Source organism: Callionymus lyra, chromosome 4 (assembly GCF_982586985.1).
Source record: "Callionymus lyra chromosome 4, fCalLyr1.hap1.1, whole genome shotgun sequence".
NCBI classification, from domain to species: domain Eukaryota; kingdom Metazoa; phylum Chordata; class Actinopteri; order Syngnathiformes; family Callionymidae; genus Callionymus; species Callionymus lyra.
In genome coordinates, this window is record NC_141821.1 from 25,430,913 (window position 1) to 25,449,581 (window position 18,669).

Here is an 18,669-nt window from a genome sequence, read left to right on the forward strand (position 1 = left end):
GCTGAGAAGACTAAGGCATGAAGGGAGACTGTCTTGGTCTGTGTTACAGTGGCTCGTCGTACCTTTCTGGGCGCAGTTTTAGTGTATCTGCCAATCAAATGAGGTCTGAATCAGCGGATCTGTTTTGTGGAGTCCCTCAAGGTTCTGTTCGGGGTCCTTTATTGTTTTTGCTATACTTGATTCCCCTCGGTAAAATCATTCAGAGATTTCCTGATGTATTTTACCAGATCTTTGCTGATGACATCCACCTCTACTGCTCTTTTGATCCAACTGAGCCCCAGAAGCTTAGCAGCTTAGTCAATTGTTTGCTAGAAATAAAACAATGGCTGAGTGAAAACACTTTGCAGCTAAATGTGGACAAAGAGATTTTTTTTACGAGTTTTGAAAGAAGCTCATTGATTGACAAATGAGAGCATCAATTGGATGATGGCTAAATTAAAAAACTGGTGGCATCCAAAAAGTATGACAAAGGTAAAAGCTTATCTTGTCCTATTTGCCAAAGTTTTAGCATTGGCCCTACAACAAAAAGGGAGATGCAACCGACCGAGTGTGGACAGGTTCCAAATGATTGGGTGGTGATGGATTACACGGACATGATCAATTCTGTCCAGGGGAAGAGGTATTTATTGGTAATTGTGGATACCTTTTCAGGATAGCTGGAGGCCTACCCGTTTTCCTAAGGATCAGGTCCTACAAGGGAAGTCATTCCACGGCACGAAACCCTGCCGCAGTGGAGCGGATGTTAAGTGAAGCTGTGACGTACGGATTGTGGAACCGGCCGGACCACATCCTGTTTCGTAAGTCAACCTGAAGGTGCTACAGAGGAAGTGGACTGAACCAAGGTGGACAGGACCGTTCACTGTCACAGCTCGCACTTCCCACGCATTGCAGCTTGAAGGAAAAAAGGGGACAAGTGGTTTCATATTTCACAAACTTGTGCGAATCCAAGGAAACTGGACTAGTGGACATGGAAACGGATATTTGATTATACCTTTTTATTATTTCATTTTCTTTTTCAATCTTCTTAAGGGTTCTTATTTTTTGTTTACATTTCCAGATAATATAAAGAGGGGGAGTGTGGAGTGAGTGGAGAAACTGGAGTTAAAGGTTCAACATAGCTGAGAGGAAGGCGCTGCAGATGGCATTCCTGACTTGGACATCCCTTATCCGAGTCCTATGATCGATCGGCATGGTCGCCATCTTCTGTATGGTAACATTGCTCTGGTGGTATCCTCAAGCAATTACAGCAGGCGGAGCACATAGTACACACTCACAGTACAGGGACAAAAAGCACACCCACAAACCCATTCACCCTGGGCCCCGATGAGTGGAAACCAGAGGAGGTCAGAAAGTCAAGAATCAAACGGAGTGAAGCAGAAACAGAAATGCTAAAACTAAAATAACAGAAATACAAGTAAAAACTTGGTTCCAATCAAAAGATGTCACAATAGGAAGTATAAGATGAGCAGATACAACCAATTTCCAGTTCATAACAGAAATGTTAGCTGAAGGCACAAAAGAAGCAAAAAGAATAAACTATGATTGTTTGGATATTTGATTATTAGATCTTTGAGGGATTACAGGTTACAGTTTCTTTTTTGGTTGATCTCTTGGAAGAGATCAGGAGGGGGATTTTAGGATATAGGTAAAATATATCATATAATGAATGAAGATAACACTTAATAATAAAATATTGAATCCAACAGAAACAGATGCTTGAATGACATCGATTAAAAAACTGCCCTGGGAAGTCACCTGGCTCCCCTATGACTTCTGACACAAGAAAGGAGATGACCTTGTTCAGGCTTTTCCTTGATTTTCTGGAACTCCTGTGTTGTTCTCAGTATTATCTTGATCTTTAAAGTATATACTTTTTTGAGTATTGTTTTGATTGTTAAAGCGCTTTGTGACCCTGGTCTGGAAAAGCGCTTTATAAATAAATATTACTTACTTACTTACTTACCTAATCTGAGGGGGAGTCGTGCGCAATTTTCAACTGTATAAACCATCCGTTGTCAGTCACCATTACAAAGCATTTGCTATGTATTGTCACTGAACCAGAATTCTGAACTTGTGTTGACTCCTCTGTCTAAATCAGAATAAATACTCTTTGATATTAACAAGCTGGTCTTTTGGTACTCTTTGAGGTCGTAGGTGGAACAACAAACACGCAGGACTAGCAGCGGGATTTCTCATATTTCAACACCCAAGGTCAGGGAAGTGTCCATGAACAAGGTGATTGTGCTGATCTCACAGCAGATGTTTCAAAAATATTTGTCGTGTAGATCATTCTTATACTGAGTTTGTGAGAAATATGTTTTACCATCCATCAGCACAATTATCTGACTTACTGGTTTGACTGGATGAGCAGGAGTCAAAAAGAATCCGTGCCAAGAAAGAGAAACTGTGTGCCAAGACCGAGAGATGATGAGCAAGGCACTAGCCAGAAAGTACGGAACAAGAGAGTCTTTAAACCAACCCAGAGAAGAAATGAGTAAGTAAGTAAGTAAGTAATTTTTATTTGTATAGCGCTTTTCCAGACCAGGGTCACAAAGCGCTTAAACAATGAAAACAATATTCAATAAAGTATATATTTTAAAGATCAAGATAAAACTGATAACACAACAGGAGTTAGAGAGAACCAAGGAAAAGCCTGAACAAATAGAAACGTCTTAAGATGTTTCTTAAAGAAGTCAGTAGACTCCATCAAGCGCAAAGAGAGAGGAAGATTGTTCCAAAGCTTAGGAGCAACAGCCTAAAAATATTTCTCTCCTCTGGTCCTGAACCGTGTGCGAGGAACCATAAGTAGATTCTGAATCTAAAACACAAGTAGAATCACAAATCTGAGATTTCAATCTAGAAATTTCAGAATAAATGAGGTTAGTTTACTTCAAAAATAAATCTGAATTCAACTGCTCCTCAACAGAGACATGAGCTGTCATTGAAATGTGACCGTGAGAACACAGTAGTGATGCAGTTGACTTTAAAGAACTGAAAGGAAATTACTTCAAAGCTTCATATCACTTTTGCAATTGGTGGGTGGAATCCTTCTAAATTTTGTCTTCACTTCTGCTGAAGCAAGTTTTTCTTCTGTGAATATTTGAAAGTATTTAACCAATTTGTTTGCCTTCGGTATGGAATAGGAAGTGTAATATATCAGGAAAGGAATTATTCGGGCCTCAGATTGGTCACCGATGACGAGCGACATGAAGGTTAAGTAGACATTTTATTTGAATACTGGCAGACATACAGTAAGTAAAACCTCTCTTAAGTGTGGACTGATGCCTAACTCAGAAGTCTTCCATCCTGCTGGTGATTCTGCTTGTGTTTTAGAGTGTGCATCATGCTGTTGTTCTACTGTCGCTACGTTAATAAAGCGTCATCCTGTCTGTTATTTGTCAAGTTTGCATATTTTTCTCATAATCATCAAACAAAAATTTTATATTTTGATATGAACTTTGAATTTTTAAAAGGTTTTGCGTTCTTATTTGTCGTCCTTTTATGCCAATGCCAAGTACAGTATTAAGAGAGAGAAACAAGACTTACATTTGATAGTTATGACACAACCCTTCCTCACTTCCTCGCAGATACGAGGAAACATCACAAAGCAAAAACTTTCCATTGACTCGTCATGTCATTTCTTCTGAAAGATAAAAGGAAAGACGTTAGTGAAGATGTGAGTAAATACAGTTCAAGTGTGCCTTTTATGTGATTTATAACCTTCTTTTTTTTTCTCAGATGGAATTATGGACTAAACCACCAACACAATGCTCTTGTCGTAGGATGATCCCAGGACTAAAACCTAATGTGAGAGGAACTCGGACTTTGATCAGACTGAGTTTCCTTCTGCTTCTTTTTACTCGTCCCGTCGTTGGATTTACCCTGAAAAGGTGTCGTATCAGTAGAAACGATGTTATTTGTAAAGCCTTAAAGTTGACGGAGGTGCCACGAGACATCCCCCCCACCGTGACAGGTTATGACATTTCTTCAAACAAACTGTCAAAGATACAAGTCATGGACTTTAAATATCTTACTTCGCTGATACAGTTAGACATGAATAACAACTCAATATCACAGATAGAAAGTGGCTCGTTCGCTGACTTGACCTCGCTGGAGAAGTTGAACCTGAACAATAACAAGCTCAGACGGCTTGGAGACATATTTAATGGGCTACACAACCTTAAAGAGCTGCGACTCACTAGCAACAGCATCACAACCGTTTCAAATTTGTCATTCAAGCCGCTGACCAACCTTAGAATTTTAGACCTGTCGTATAACCAGCTACAGCAGGTCGACAAAGTTCATCTGATTATTCAGCACCTGCCACATCTGCAGAATCTGGGGATGAAGAAAAATAATCTAATCATTTTTACCACGGAGAAGCTGACAAACAGGTCTTTAAATATCCAGCACCTTGATTTGTCTCAGAATTCTTTGAAAGTCTTCAGAGTCGCTGCAGACGTGTTTCCAAATCTCAGCTGGTTAAATCTTGGCGGGCCTCCGAAGAAGCACAAAATGGAGTGGGACGTGCGGAATGAGACATTTCTTGGCCGCGTCACAACTCTCGACATCGGTGGGCTTTTCTTGTCGGTCAAAGATATGCAAGTAATGCTTGAGAGTTTTATGTCATCACTCGTTACCATCCGACTGAACGCGATGAAAGGCAACCTGACGGCGTTTATTAACATATACTGCTCGATCCCGACCTTGTCCAAACTGCAAATCAAACGTAACCAGCTGACCAATATCTCGTCTAGTCTTTTCAAATCTTGTACGAACATCACAGAGTTAGATCTGGCGGAAAACAGAATTAGAAATATTCTTGAAAACTCGTTTGAGTCCATCAAGAACAGCCTCAGGATACTGAACCTCAGCAAGAACAGGATTCTATCCGTTCCACTGGCTGTACAGAACCTACCAAATCTTTCAGAATTGGATCTGAGCAATAACAACATTTATTCACTTGGTTGCCATGAATTTGTTAATCTGACAAAACTCAGAATTCTCAGCATGTATCTGAATTCAGTCCCTGATTTATCAACCTGTGCCTTCAGAGGGTTAGACTCACTGCAGGTGTTGAAGCTGCAGTCGAACAAAATTGGAAAACTAAACGGAGCATTCCAAAGAAAATTCCCAAGATTAAGACAGTTGCGTTTGGATTCCAATAAGCTACTGTGCATTAAACCAAGAGCGTTTGTAGGATTGAGGACACTGCAAAATTTATCATTACATCAAAACCAGATAAAGGACATCAAAAATGGCTCATTTTTTGGACTCACTAATCTCACAGATATTCAACTCCAAGGTAACGTCATTGACCAAAACCATCTTAACAGTGGAGCCTTCAATGACCTGATCAATTTAAGAAGATTAGATCTGAGAGAAAACCATGTCAAGTACAAAAATGATTCTAGAATCAGCATTCCGCCGTTTTGGAGGCTTTCCCACCTTGAGACACTGGCCATCCCAGCACAAAGCGGCCGTGGGAGAGGAACCTTGCCCCGTAACTTTCTGGAAGGGTTAATAAACCTGTTGGCCTTGTACATAAAAAACAGTCATATCAACTCTCTTCACCTTGACACATTCCAATACACGCCAAGGCTGCAGTTGCTCGACATCAGTTCCAGCGAGCTCTACAACATCACGCCGAGACTTTTTTCCCCAATCAGCAATCTACAGAGTCTTTACATTACGAGAATAAAACTTTCCTCACTTGACTTTCTCACACAAGCAAACCTCACCAAGCTGGAATTTCTTCAAGGAAAGGATAACCAGTATTCTGTTGTTCCTCAAGAAGTGATTCAATCTCTGCCTTCTCTGGTATACCTGGATTTGCAAGGTAACAGCTTCATGTGTGTCTGCGACAATGCATGGTTTCTCCAATGGGTGAAAGAGAATCCTCAAACACAAGTCACTAACGCATACACTTTTCTTTGCAACTACCCGAAAAACCTAAAGGGCATGAAACTGTTAGACCTCGATGTGCAATCTTGCACCGTAGATATAGAATTTATCTACTATGCCATATCTACATCCGTCGTCCTTTCATTTCTGCTGGTATCCTTAACCTACCACTTCCTGAGATGGCAACTGTCCTACACCTACCACATCTTCTTGGCGTTCCTCTATGATAAGAAGAACAAACAAAAAAAGGCACCAGAGGAGTATGATGCCTTCATCTCCTACAATGTCCATGATGAGGAGTGGGTTTTCCAGGAGGTGCTGCCCAATCTGGAGGGAGAACAAGGCTGGAAATTGTGTCTGCACCATCGAGACTTTCAGCCAGGTAGGAACTTTTTCATAACGTCTGCAAGAAAGGTAAAGTTCGATAGTTGGTCTGGATAACAGTGATGGGTTGATGAAGCTTCATCATTTCTAGAGCCCACTTGATGCCACTCTTATAAAAACAACTATAATAATTAAAGCTTGAATCAGTTTGCTAGAAAACAACGTGAGGTAATTGAAAACAATGTAGAGCAGTATCAACCCATCACTACTGGAGAAGGTTAAGTAGTGATGACCTAATGGACTGTTTGTTACAAAGTCCACCAGATGACACTATGTTCTCAAAAACCATTGGGTTTAAACAGAAATGGTAATAAAACCTAACATAATATTTAAACACAGCACATGTTTATTCTTATTCACTCTGAAGGGTCAGCAGTCAAACAAATAACTTCAGAAACCACAACAATCTGATATGAAACTGCCAGCATATGTGATATTTGTCCTGTTTTGGTTTTCCTGGAACTATGTCTTTACACTTTGCAAGAACCTTTTGAGATACTTCCTCTGCCCTGTGATGACTGCGTCCAGTGACTGAACCATGTTTTAATCTCTAATCTTTAATGTATTTTGGATTAAGGATTAGTGTTTACTCACTAGTGATGGAGTCACTTTATATTTGAGCTCACTTGGAGACTTCATTACAACAATGAATATAATTATGACTGATTAAATTAAAACTATGAAAATTGATATGTTTTTTGGGTAAATTTGAGAGAAGATATGTTCATCCTTGGATCTTATGGAAGTTTACGGATAAAAACTTTCATCTCGACATATTGTATTATCATGGAACTTGCATCCGTTGCTGGTCAAAATTAAATAAATACAATTTTCATCACACCGAACAAATTCACAAAAACAAAAATGTATTTTTACTTTTTGTCCCCACATTTTATTGCAAGTAAATATGCAATAAAACACTCCAGTTCTGATAGAAGTTTTTAAAACTGTGCCGAAGCAGGTTGTTGGACTCACGTTGGACTCACACAGATGTGGGAGATAAGATGACACCTTAAGTCTTAAACCCTGGAATCTTATACTTACTACTTCATCATAGTTCACATTCATCTGAAATAGTGTTGTGGATTTTCCTTGCGCTACACTAGGGCGTCCTCTGGTGGACTCTACTTCAATGACTTAAATAAGAAAGATCTTTCCTTCTTGTGGATCCACAGGTCGACCTATCATTGACAACATCACAGACGCCATCTACGCGAGCCGGAAGACCATCTGTGTGATCAGCCGGAGATACCTGGAGAGTGAGTGGTGCTCCAGAGAGCTGCAGATTGCCAGGTAAGCCTGTTTTCTTGGGAAGAGACACATTACATTATGTGACTCTCAGCAGCCCTCAATCTGAAGGAAAGATAAAAGCTCAATTGTAATTATGACATAATAAAGAATAAAGGTAAAAGGCGTATGGCATATTGAAATTGATTCCACTTGAAATGTTTGTAAAGTAATTTGACATTCAAAGGTGTCCATATGTTTTCCTAGCTTCCGTCTGTTCGACGAGAGGAAGGACGTGCTGATCCTGGTGTTCCTCGAGGAGATCCCCTTCGCTCAGCTGTCCCCCTACTATCGCATGAGGAAGCTGCTGAAGAAGAAGACGTACCTGAGCTGGCCTTACGCCGGAGAAGGAGCCGAACTCTTCTGGGAGAAACTTCGTCAGGCTCTCTCCAGGCCTACAGACAACCTCACTGAGGAGCAGCTGCACCTCACTGTGAGGGAGTTGCCAACGGTGTGACTTGGGAGATCACTTGATGATGAAGATATATCCTCAGATTGATCCATATATATATGTACTCATAGCTGGGTTAAATTATATATCCTCATTTTATGTACTCAATTGTTTACATTGATAATGTTATCTTTTATTCAGAGTTCAAACATTCTTGTATTTTATCTTTTAACAACTTGTTTCTGATAGCATTGACAGAGACCTCTGTGCGACAATAGTTCCAAACTGTGAAAGATATATGTGTTGGAAGTAGGATGGCATCCTCTCCATGTTGAGATAGGAAGCATGAACGATCTTAAAATGTCATGACCCAGAATTGATGGTCTACAGACCTGGTTTGAGATAAGAAGTGTGAAGGAAGACTGAAGATTCATTGTTTAGGTCAGTGTTTAGGTCAAGGTATGAATACAACATCTGTTGTTCATAATGGAGTCAGATTTTGAAAAACATCCCGTACGTTGTAATTGTAAGTAAGTAAGTAAGTAATATTTATTTATATAGCGCTTTTCGAGACCAGGGTCACAAAGCGCTTAAACAATCAAAACAATACTCAAAAAAGTACATACTTTAAAGATCAAGATAATACTGAGAACAACACAGGAGTTCGAGAAATTCAAGGAAAAGCCTGAACAAATAGAAACGTCTTAAGATGTTTCTTAAAGGAGTCAGTAGACCTTTCAAGCGCAAAGAGAGAGGAAGATCGTTGTATACTCAACTTACTTCACGTGTCCTGAGGTCTTTAAAAGAAGGGACATACTAAGAGGTTTTCAGCCACTCTCTGGAAGGATCTGGTGTTCTGGTATTTCTGAATAATTTGCATTCTTTGTTAACCGTTGTATTTAAGGTCTTGTATGGCCTACTTTTGTAATCATTCTTTGTTATTAATAAATCCACTGTTTTAGTTCTAAATGTTACTCTTCCTTGGATCAAACGAATGTGCAGAACTGACAGGAAGGAGTTTTTGAGTTCTCTTTAATGAAAAACAGATCCTGAGCACACAAAACACAAAGCATCTGTGTTCTGTATGTCCTTAAATAATAAACTTATATCAATTGGATTTAATTGGATTTAACGCTTCAACTTTGAGGTATGTAGTCACAGCCTGAAGTACCTGGCAGAATAACCCACAGTCTACAAGGTTTCCCCAACGAACTGTCACCGTTGTCCAGGAGTATTATAAAAATGTAACACAACATCTGCTCAAAGCACATGTGCTCTCCCATCTCAAGGTAAAATACCTTCAATCTGCTGCAGTTTTTCACTTTTTGAAAGTTCACAGAATCATTATGAACATCAAGATAATTGAAAGGTGACACTCAGGTCTGTAAGGGAGAAGAGAAGTTGAACTTTGTTTGATTTTTTTTTAACTTTGTTGAGTAAATTGTCCTGAGTAAACCCACGCAGTTATAGTGAGAAAAAATAACTCCACACAGAAAGGCCACAGGTGCATCAAGTTGGAAGCGAACCAGTTGATGTGTGGGAACAATGTATTCAACATATCATATTAATATCAATAATAGTTTATATTTATATCTTAATATTGAATGTGTATTCCTGTGTTTTTAGTGTTTAGTGCGAGAGGGATACCGGGGACATGTCACCAGTCCACACAGGAAAACCACGACTATAACATCGTGGAGCACCAAAGACAGAAGATGACACGAATGATAAAAGCTTTGAAATACTTTAATTTACAAAAAACAAATCGTCAATAACATTATAAAAAGACATATACATGCAGCAGGTCACTGCTTGATTTTGTACTTAAGATACTAACTTGGCCTGTTTATGAAACAGAATACAGGATTATAATATACATTAAAATGAGTAAAGTGTGTGGATGCAGTTCATCAGTGTGGACTCCAGGAACAAACAGTAACAGAAAACTTGGTATTGGTCCTCACAAGAAGAAACAGAGTGGAGATTACTCAGTTTGAAACGTGTCTTTTTTTTCTCTGCCTGCAATAAAACAAGCACAACATGAATTATTATTGCATCTCAACAACCAGACACTGAGTTGAAAAAGTAAATACTCACTCCAGACACCTCACCAGTCTTTGGGTCAACTTCAATAATGGGTCAGCGCACACAAACCTTCCAGGAATGTGGAAGCTAGAAGGAGAAAAAAAAACACATTAGATGATCATACAGTATAGTTTTACTACAGGTGGTAGAAGTAGTATTAGTTTTAGAAGAAGATACAGTCAAAGTAGTAGAAGTGGAAGAGAGACATCAGTAAGTGTTTGTTGATTAATTAAAGAAGTTGAGGTAGTAACAGTAAAAGTAGTAATAGTAGTAGCAGTAGTATTACTAATAGTAATAATGGATTATTATGGATAATCGTGCTATCTAAAAATAAAACATTGAGTTTTATTGAAGTTATTATTAAGTTTTTATGTCTTATTGTATACTGTAGTATACAGTAGTAGTTGTAGTACCAGCAGTAATAGTAGAGGCAGTAGTAGTGATAGTAGTAAGAGCATCAGTAGTAGTTGTAGTAGCAGCAGTAATAGTATAGTTTTAAAGACAGAACTTACATGACAGCGTCGATGTCGCAGGACTTGTTGATGGTCTGGATAGAGTATCCTAGCAACCGATTGCAGGACCACAAGCGCCTCACGTAGCTAAAACAACAGCTGGCTGCAACATATTCAACAAATCATCATTGGATGAGATCTTCATAGTTGACGTAAAGGAGCAACAAACCTGCATCAGTGCTCTGGACGAGAGAGCTGAGGATGAGGAGGCAGCAGACGGCCGAGAAGACTCTCACTTTGTCACCGGCCATACTTCTCAGAGGAGTGATGTTGCTGAGCTTCAGGTGTGTTGGAAGAGTGATGCGGACGACAGCGCGAGAGTAGTAGTAACAGCAACACAGTGACAGTAGTAGTTGTAACAGTTGCAGTAATATGTAAGTTGTCACGGTTTGTATGGAGCAAAACAAAAGTGCAAGTGAAGAAATCTCAAAGGTGCTGTACAATAGAAATACAATTTAATACAAACAAGTCTCACGCAATAACATTCAATGTCCACAATCTCATCATCTTGACAATGAACGAAGATGCCAATATCTCATGAATGTCTATATTTCCAAAAGCCAAATCTTCCGCCAACCAGGGAATGAAAGAGGAAAGAAGGGAAAAAAACAGGGAACCATACACATGAAATACTTTGATCTGGTACTCTGCTCTGGAAGTTGAGGGTAGATATACTGCAGTTGCTGATCAGCTTCTGTGCCTTTAGTCAGGTGCATATGGAGAGAAGATCAATTTCAGGAAAGAAACTATACAAAACTAATGAAAAGAAAACACGACAGTAGTAAGAATAAAAGTAGTAACATACAACAGTATTAGTTGCAGTACCATTAACAATAGTAGTGGTTCCAGTAACATTAGTAGTTAGTTAGTTACAGTTTAACGGTAGTAGAATCAAACAGTTGCAGTAGTAGTAATAATACAAGTAGAAACATTACAATAGTAACAGTAACAATAGTATTAGTATTAGCAGCAAACGTAACAGCAGTAACAATAAAAGTAGCAACAATAAAAATAGTAACAAAAGAAAATAGCCACAGTAACAGTATTAAAAACACTAGGAACAATATGTGTAGTAATAATAACAACTGTAATAAAAGTATCAGTTCTGACATTAACAATAGTAACAGCAGCAACAGTATCACTAGTAAAAGTCACAACATTAACAGTAGTAACACTTGCAATAGTAAAAATAGTTACAGTGTCAATGAAAACAATTGTAACAGTGACAGTAGAAACACTCACACTAGAGAGTGAGAGTAGCAACAGTAAAAGAAGTAACAATAAAACATTAACAGTAATAACAGTGACAATAGTAGCACAAACAGAAGTAACAGTAGTAACAGTAATTGTATCATTAAAAATGGTAACAATGTAAACGGTAACAAAAACAAAACATAAGTAGAAACAATAACAGAAAGAGGAACAATAGTAACAATAACTGTAGTAACACTGAGGTAATATTAGCAAAAGTAGCAAAAATAGAAAATAGTAACAGCAGTAACAGTGACAACAGTAACACTAATAGTAACAATAGTAATAATTGAAGTAGAAACAGTAAACATAGTAACAATAAGAGCAGTATCAGTAACAGAAGTAACAGAAGTAACAGAAGTAACAGAAGTAACAGAAAAGGCAGTTACTATAGCAACAGACATGTTAGTAACAGTAGTACTCATGGGCAGTCTATGGCAGTAGAGGAGCTACAGTAGAATTAGAATAAAAACTCAAAAGAAAGAATTGAGGGGAGTGAAATATTTGACTCTCTGGCACTGGCAAGTTACTGAATAACTTCTCTCATGAGTGTTTGGGAATTGCACACCGGCACCCGGACCTATAGTGCGAATCTGACCGTGACTGACAGTTGACACAATGACTTCAAGTACTTGTGCATGTGAGGAGGAAACTTAATTGTGGTTATCCTGTTGGTTACTTACTGCTTGTCATCATAGTTCACATTCATCTGTAATAGATTGTTGTGTATTTTCTTTGCGCTACACTAGGGCGCCCTCTGGTGGACTCTACTTCAATGACTTAAACAAGAAAGATCTTTCCTTCTTGTGGATCCACAGGTCGTCAACTATCATTGACAACATCACAGACGCCATCTACGCGAGCCGGAAGACCATCTGTGTGATCAGCCGGAGATACCTGGAGAGTGAGTGGTGCTCCAGAGAGCTGCAGATTGCCAGGTAAGCCTGTTTTCTTGGGAAGATACACATTACATTATGTGACTCTCAAGCTGAAGGAAAGAGAAAAGCTCAATTGTAATTATGACATAATAAAGAATCATCACAAATAACATATTGCAATTTATTCCACTTGAAATGTTTGTAAAGTAATTTGACTGTTGTGACATTCAAATGTGTCCATATTTGTTTTCCTAGCTTCCGTCTGTTTGACGAGAGGAAGGACGTGCTGATCCTGATCCTGGTGTTCCTCGAGGAGATCCCCTTCGCTCAGCTGTCCCCCTACTATCGCATGAGGAAGCTGCTGAAGAAGAAGACGTACCTGAGCTGGCCTTACGCCGGAGAAGGAGCCGAACTCTTCTGGGAGAAACTTCGTCAGGCTCTCTCCAGGCCTACAGACAACCTCGCTGAGGAGCAGCCTCACAAACAGATCCTGAGCACACAAGACACATAACTATAAACAGTTCAACAGCTCCCTCAGGTGTCGAATCAAGAACCTGTCTTCCTCGCAAACATAAGATATAATAACATAAAATATGTCCTTAATAGTAAACTTATATCAATTGGATTTAATCAGCTATAATGGTTGAACTTTGAGGTATGTAGTCAGAGCCTGAGGAACCTGGCAGAATAACCCACAGTCTACAAGGTTTCCCCAATGAACTGTCACCATTATCCAGGAGTATTAGAAAAATGTAACACAACATCTCCTCAACGCACATGTGCTATCCCATCTCAAGGTAAAATACTGTTAGATTAAAATTATTATATACTATACATATACGCCATACTTAAATTAATACTAAAAGATAATCAAAATATAAAGAATAAATTTCTCGTTTGATCTAAGAGCAGAAACGTTTGACTACACATTCACAATCAACATTCCACTCAGACTGATTCACACTGGTTCGAGGCAAGCTTGCTTTAGAATTAGAGATACGACACCGGTAATTTAAACATCTGTTTATCTGCAAATCACACCTTAAATCGTAGATCAAAGTGAAGTATAAGACCCGGGACGGAAGTGACGGACCCTGTGTTTTGATCGTTTTATATGGTGCCGTGACCCGGATTCGTAGTGGAGAGTTTTGGACAAGGATCAGCGACTGATTTAATTTTTCTCAGCCAAACAAACGGGCCCAAATTAACGTAACCAGAAAACCTCTCCTATAAATTTCTGCATTTAGTTTCGTCTGGCTGAGTTAATCGATGTCTGGTGCTGTTTGAGTTGAATGGGTTGGGGATGGTTCCACTTCTAAGACAAAGAAAAAGATAGCTAGTTTCGGTGTGGTAGGGTGTTCCATTACGACTCTCGGTCTATATAGTAACTAAAGATTGAATAAAATTGGCTTGGGGATTCTTCCGAGTTGCAAAATGTGCTCTTTTGGCAGGTTATAGAGGCATCTATTTCACCCCTTTAGAGATCGGTTGAACCCCGAGAGTACGGATGAAATGTTTTCTTTAAAAAAGCTTTTCTTGGTTAAATAATCAAGTTTTTTATAAGGTTACACTGCCTTATCAATACTTATATTATGATAAAAAACAAAAACAAACGTTCTTGATTAATGCAACGTGTGTTTTTCAAGTTTTGTGTGGAGAAATTTATAGATAACATTCTTGAATTTCTATTGGGTTAAAAAAGAGAGTTTTTTTCTTGTAAGTTTTGTGCTGCAAATTTTTTTTTTTAAAGAAAGGGTAAAAACAGCTTACTTGGTCTTTACCAAGTTATATGTAAAAGTAGTTTTACGGTTAACTACCGTAAACTGCTATTGGTTGAAAAAGGCGTTTTTTCTTGTGAATTTCATTTCACAAGTTTTTTTTATAGAATTTTGGTCATTGTAATATAAATATTCAAGCGTGTTATTTTGTTATTTATATTTTTTTGGGGGAAAAAAGTGTTTCTTTCGACTTTGGTGCCTCAAGTTTTCTGAAACAAGTTGAAATACTCTGGTCGTTTCTTATGTTTACGTTGGTTGCATAGTGAGTACCTATATTGTGATTAAAAAAACAGGCTTCTTGACTAATGAGACGTTAATGCTAATGCGTGTTTTTTCAAGTTTCGTGTGAAGAAATTCTTAAATTTCTATTGGGTTAAGAAAGAGTTTTTTCTTGTAAGTTCTACAAGATTTTTTTAAAAAAGGGTAATAACAGCTTTCTTAGGTAATTATTTTTAATCAAGTTATAGGTAAAAGTAGTTTCCTGGACAATTATCTTAGAAACTTCCATTGGGTTAAAAAGGTGTTTTTTGCTTTTGATTTTCAGTTTTCAAGTTTTTTAATAAATGTTGGGTAATATACTCAAGCATGACAGGTCTCTGTTTCTAGAGAGGGAGACAAACAGTTGGTGTAAAAAATAAATAAAATAAAAATAAATAAGGAAAAAAATAAAATATATAAAAAACAAGAAATGGATTTGTCTGAACTAAGGGTAAAATGGCAGTCTTGTGGAATAGGATCATGTGGTGCTGTATTGTTTCGCTCTGTAAGTTCATATGTGGAAAGAATGAGTCCGTTGGATTGGAAAAATGTTGTGAAAATGAATGGGCTAAAAAGCAGAGAAAGGTTGGAAATCTGCCTGATTGGGGCCTGCAGATGCCTGAAGAAGATATTCTTGGAGAAACTGTGAAAACATTACTCAAATCATTAGGAGAAGGAGAACAAGCATGTTGTTTAGTGATAAGACAAGCTTTTTTAGAAAAAACAAAAAACTGATAAAGACTGATTTTCTATGCTAATTAAAATGGTAAAACTGAAGTGATGCCGCCAGTGAAAGCTGCTAAAAAGGAAGTTGTTGATGAAAATAATGTAACTGAAAAACAGATCTAGCACCACCTTACCTAGAAGGTGGAAACCAAAGACTAAATCTACAACTGTAATGTAGCAATAATAACACACAGGCAAGAAATTCTAGTAGACACTCATAAAAGACACTTAGCAGATCAGTTGAGATAGCAATAAGACAAGAACATTAAAAAAGAAAAAATACAGTGAGAAAGGAAGCAGCAGTGAGAATGAGGAACAAGAAAAACATTGTTTTTTTTTAAATACGAATACGCCATACTAAAGTTAATGCTAAAAGATAATAAAAATATAAAGTATAAATTACTCCCTTGATCTAAGAGCGGAACAGTTTGACTACACATTCACAATCAACATTCCACTCAGACTGATTCACACTGGTTCGAGGTAAATTGGATCAGATTCAGAGATACAACACCGGTAATTTAAAACATCTGTTTATCTGCAAATCACACCTTAATTTGCAATCGTAAAGCTTTTATATATGTTTGACTTGAAGCGGCGAAAAAACATAACCCGTTACACACTCTGGATTGTTCATATTTCTCCAGCAAGTGCAGTATAAGACCCGGGACGGAAGTGACGTCGCGTTGGAGCGACGGAACGGACTCCGTGTTTTGATGTTTTAATACCTTCGATCTGCTGCAGTTTTTCACTTTTTTAAAGTTCACAGAATCATTATGAACATCAAGTTAATTGAAAGGTGACACTGAAGTCTGTTTGATTTTTTTTAACTTTGGGGAGTAAATTGTCCTGAGTAAACCCACGCAGGCATGGTAAAGCCACAGGTGCATCAATCTGGAAGCGAACCAGTTGATGTGTGGGAACAATGTCTTCAACATATTATATTCATATCAATAATCATTTATATATATATCTAAATATTGAACGTGTATTCCTGTGTGACTTTTTAGTGTTTAGTGCGAGAGGGATACCGTGGACATGTCACCAGTCCACACAGGAAAACCACAACTATAACATTGTGGAGCACCAAAGACAGAAGATGACACGAAATCCTTTTAATTTACAAAAAAACAAATCATCATTAACATCATAAAAAGACATATACGTGCAGCAGGTCACTGCATGATCTTGTACTTAAGATACTAACTTGGCCTGTTTATGAAACAGAATACAGGATTATAATATACATTAAAATGACTAAAGTGTGTGGATGCAGTTCATCAGTGTGGACTCCAGGACCAAACAGTAACAGAAAACTTGGTTTTGGTCCTCACAAGAAGAAACAGAGTGGAGATTACTGAGTTTGAAACGTGTTTTTTTTTTCTCTGCCTGCAATAAAACAAGCACAACATGAATTATTATTGCATCTCAACAACCAGACACTGAGTTGAAAAAGTAAATACTCACTCCAGACACCTCACCAGTCTTTGGGTCAACTTCAATAATGGGTCAGCGCACACAAACCTGTCACTGAAATCATTTGAGCAATTTATTAACACGCGGAAAACTTATAAAATAGTTTTACTACAGGTGGTAGAAGTAGTATTAGTTTTAGAAGAAGATACAGTTGAAGTAGTAGAAGTGGAAGAGAGTTTTCAGTAAGTGTTTTTGATTGATCAAAGAAGTTGAGGTAGTAACAGTAAAAGTAAAAATAGTAGTAGTGGAAATATTACGAATAGTAATAATGGATTATTATGGATTATTGGGCTATCTAAAAATATAGCCCATTATTAGGTCATATAGACTCTGCTCTCGTAACCTCTCATTCGCCAAGATTTCAGAAGGGGTAGAACTTTATAAAATAATAACTTCAAAAACAGGTAATGAAGAGGGACTAAATGCATCTTGGAGAGTTGGTCTGAAGAGTTGGGTTTTCACATAAGTAAACAGCAAAGTAGATAAGATTTGAAAATGAGGAAAATACTTTATGTAACATTTCATCACTAATTGTCTACTGAAATAAAATAAACACAGTTTTCAATTTATATACTGTACAATATATGTTGTATAAATCAAAATTAAATAGAGAAATTATGAAAAAACTATGTATATTGTGATTTTCTTTTAGTAATACAGTTTCTAGTTAGCAGTAAGCTAATATAATAATAACTGCAGTAATACAGAAAAGAAACAGGAACCAATAATTCCGCTTGTGTACAAAAAATCAGTGTTGGTCAACTTCGGTTCCTATAGTGGTATAAGAGACTTGTGTCATCAAATTTGGTTGTAACCAAGTGAAGATAAAGCAAGATTTGCAGATTCTTATGATAACTTTATGATAGTTTACAATAGATATTGACAATAACGGTTATGAGTAGGATCACTTTTTTCTAGGTCAATTACAATTTAACAATAATGTAACCAATGTCACCAAGAGATTTTTCACAACATGAAATCACCATATTTTCACTTTTACTATGATGCTTTTCAACCAGCAGGCTTAAAAGAGAGAGCTACTTTGCCATAACCGTGGACTTCAGATGCCGTTCCGACATCTATGACATGTCCGTAAGCACGTAGATGTAGATAAGCCGAGCCTGGTCAGGGAAGAGAGGGTTGCCACAGACTGCTATCCATGACAACGACCTGTGGTACTTTCCACCCTCAACGGCTGCCATCTTAGTGACGTAGATGGCGCGAAAATGAAGCTATGTCGCTGACGATACGTCTTCACGGAGCAGATACTGGCGTAAATGTCTCGAGAAAACACTACTTTTACCACGAGAAGACACAGAAACAATAATAACACAATGAAACACAACTTAATAACTTGTTTCAATTGGAGAAATGTGCAGTCAAGTGTAATCAGCGTTAAAAAGTAGTAGAAGAAGAAGCTGTCGAGTAAGTGTGTAGCGACAGTATTTGATTTTAGACAGTATTGCGCGGTCGAAATTTGAGCACTGCGCAAGTAAGTGCACTGTCTTACCGTATACTTTAAAGCAGTGAACTTAGATAAGTGCGAAACCTTAGACAAAGCATGTTTCAGATGACTGCTTTAAATCCAAAGGCCTCTGTCCTTGCCAAAGGTCAGCGAAGTGTCCGTGAACACGGTGATGTAGAGGATCTCACAGCAGATGTTTCAAAAATATATGTCGTGTAGATCATTCTTATACTGAGTTTGTGAGAAATGTTTTTTACCATCCATCAGCAATTAT

At 37.9% G+C, this 18,669-nt stretch overlaps 3 protein-coding genes across 5 annotated transcripts; 2 read left to right on the forward strand and 1 right to left on the reverse strand.

Moving 5' to 3' along the window:
* Nucleotides 1-1,113: 1,113 nt before the first annotated feature.
* On the forward strand, nt 1,114-8,935 carry LOC148082266 (uncharacterized). Of its 3 annotated transcripts, none has more exons than XM_087789411.1 (5): nt 1,114-1,210; nt 3,588-3,676; nt 3,739-6,286; nt 7,464-7,581; nt 7,783-8,935. In XM_087789411.1, the coding sequence occupies exons 2-5, from the start codon at nt 3,632-3,634 to the stop codon at nt 8,030-8,032; spliced, it is 2,961 nt and encodes a 986-aa protein (XP_087645537.1). In that variant the 5' UTR covers nt 1,114-1,210; nt 3,588-3,631; the 3' UTR covers nt 8,033-8,935. The 3 variants fall into 3 exon arrangements, with proteins under 3 accessions (XP_087645537.1, XP_087645536.1, XP_087645533.1); XM_087789410.1 differs by lacking the exon at nt 1,114-1,210 and adding an exon at nt 2,376-2,498; XM_087789407.1 differs by lacking the exon at nt 1,114-1,210 and adding an exon at nt 3,132-3,212.
* Nucleotides 8,936-9,870: 935 nt separating this feature from the next.
* Nucleotides 9,871-10,814, reverse strand: LOC148082267 (C-C motif chemokine 20-like). The gene is made up of 4 exons (XM_087789413.1): nt 10,733-10,814; nt 10,564-10,666; nt 10,064-10,138; nt 9,871-9,985 (listed from the first exon to the last, which is right to left on the reverse strand). Exons 1-4 carry the CDS (start codon nt 10,812-10,814, stop codon nt 9,955-9,957), a joined length of 291 nt encoding a protein of 96 aa, XP_087645539.1. The 3' UTR covers nt 9,871-9,954.
* A 16-nt stretch (nt 10,815-10,830) lies between these two features.
* On the forward strand, nt 10,831-13,203 carry LOC148082268 (toll-like receptor 13). The gene is made up of 3 exons (XM_087790199.1): nt 10,831-10,847; nt 12,633-12,752; nt 12,948-13,203. The coding sequence occupies exons 1-3, from the start codon at nt 10,831-10,833 to the stop codon at nt 13,201-13,203; spliced, it is 393 nt and encodes a 130-aa protein (XP_087646325.1).
* Nucleotides 13,204-18,669: the final 5,466 nt, after the last annotated feature.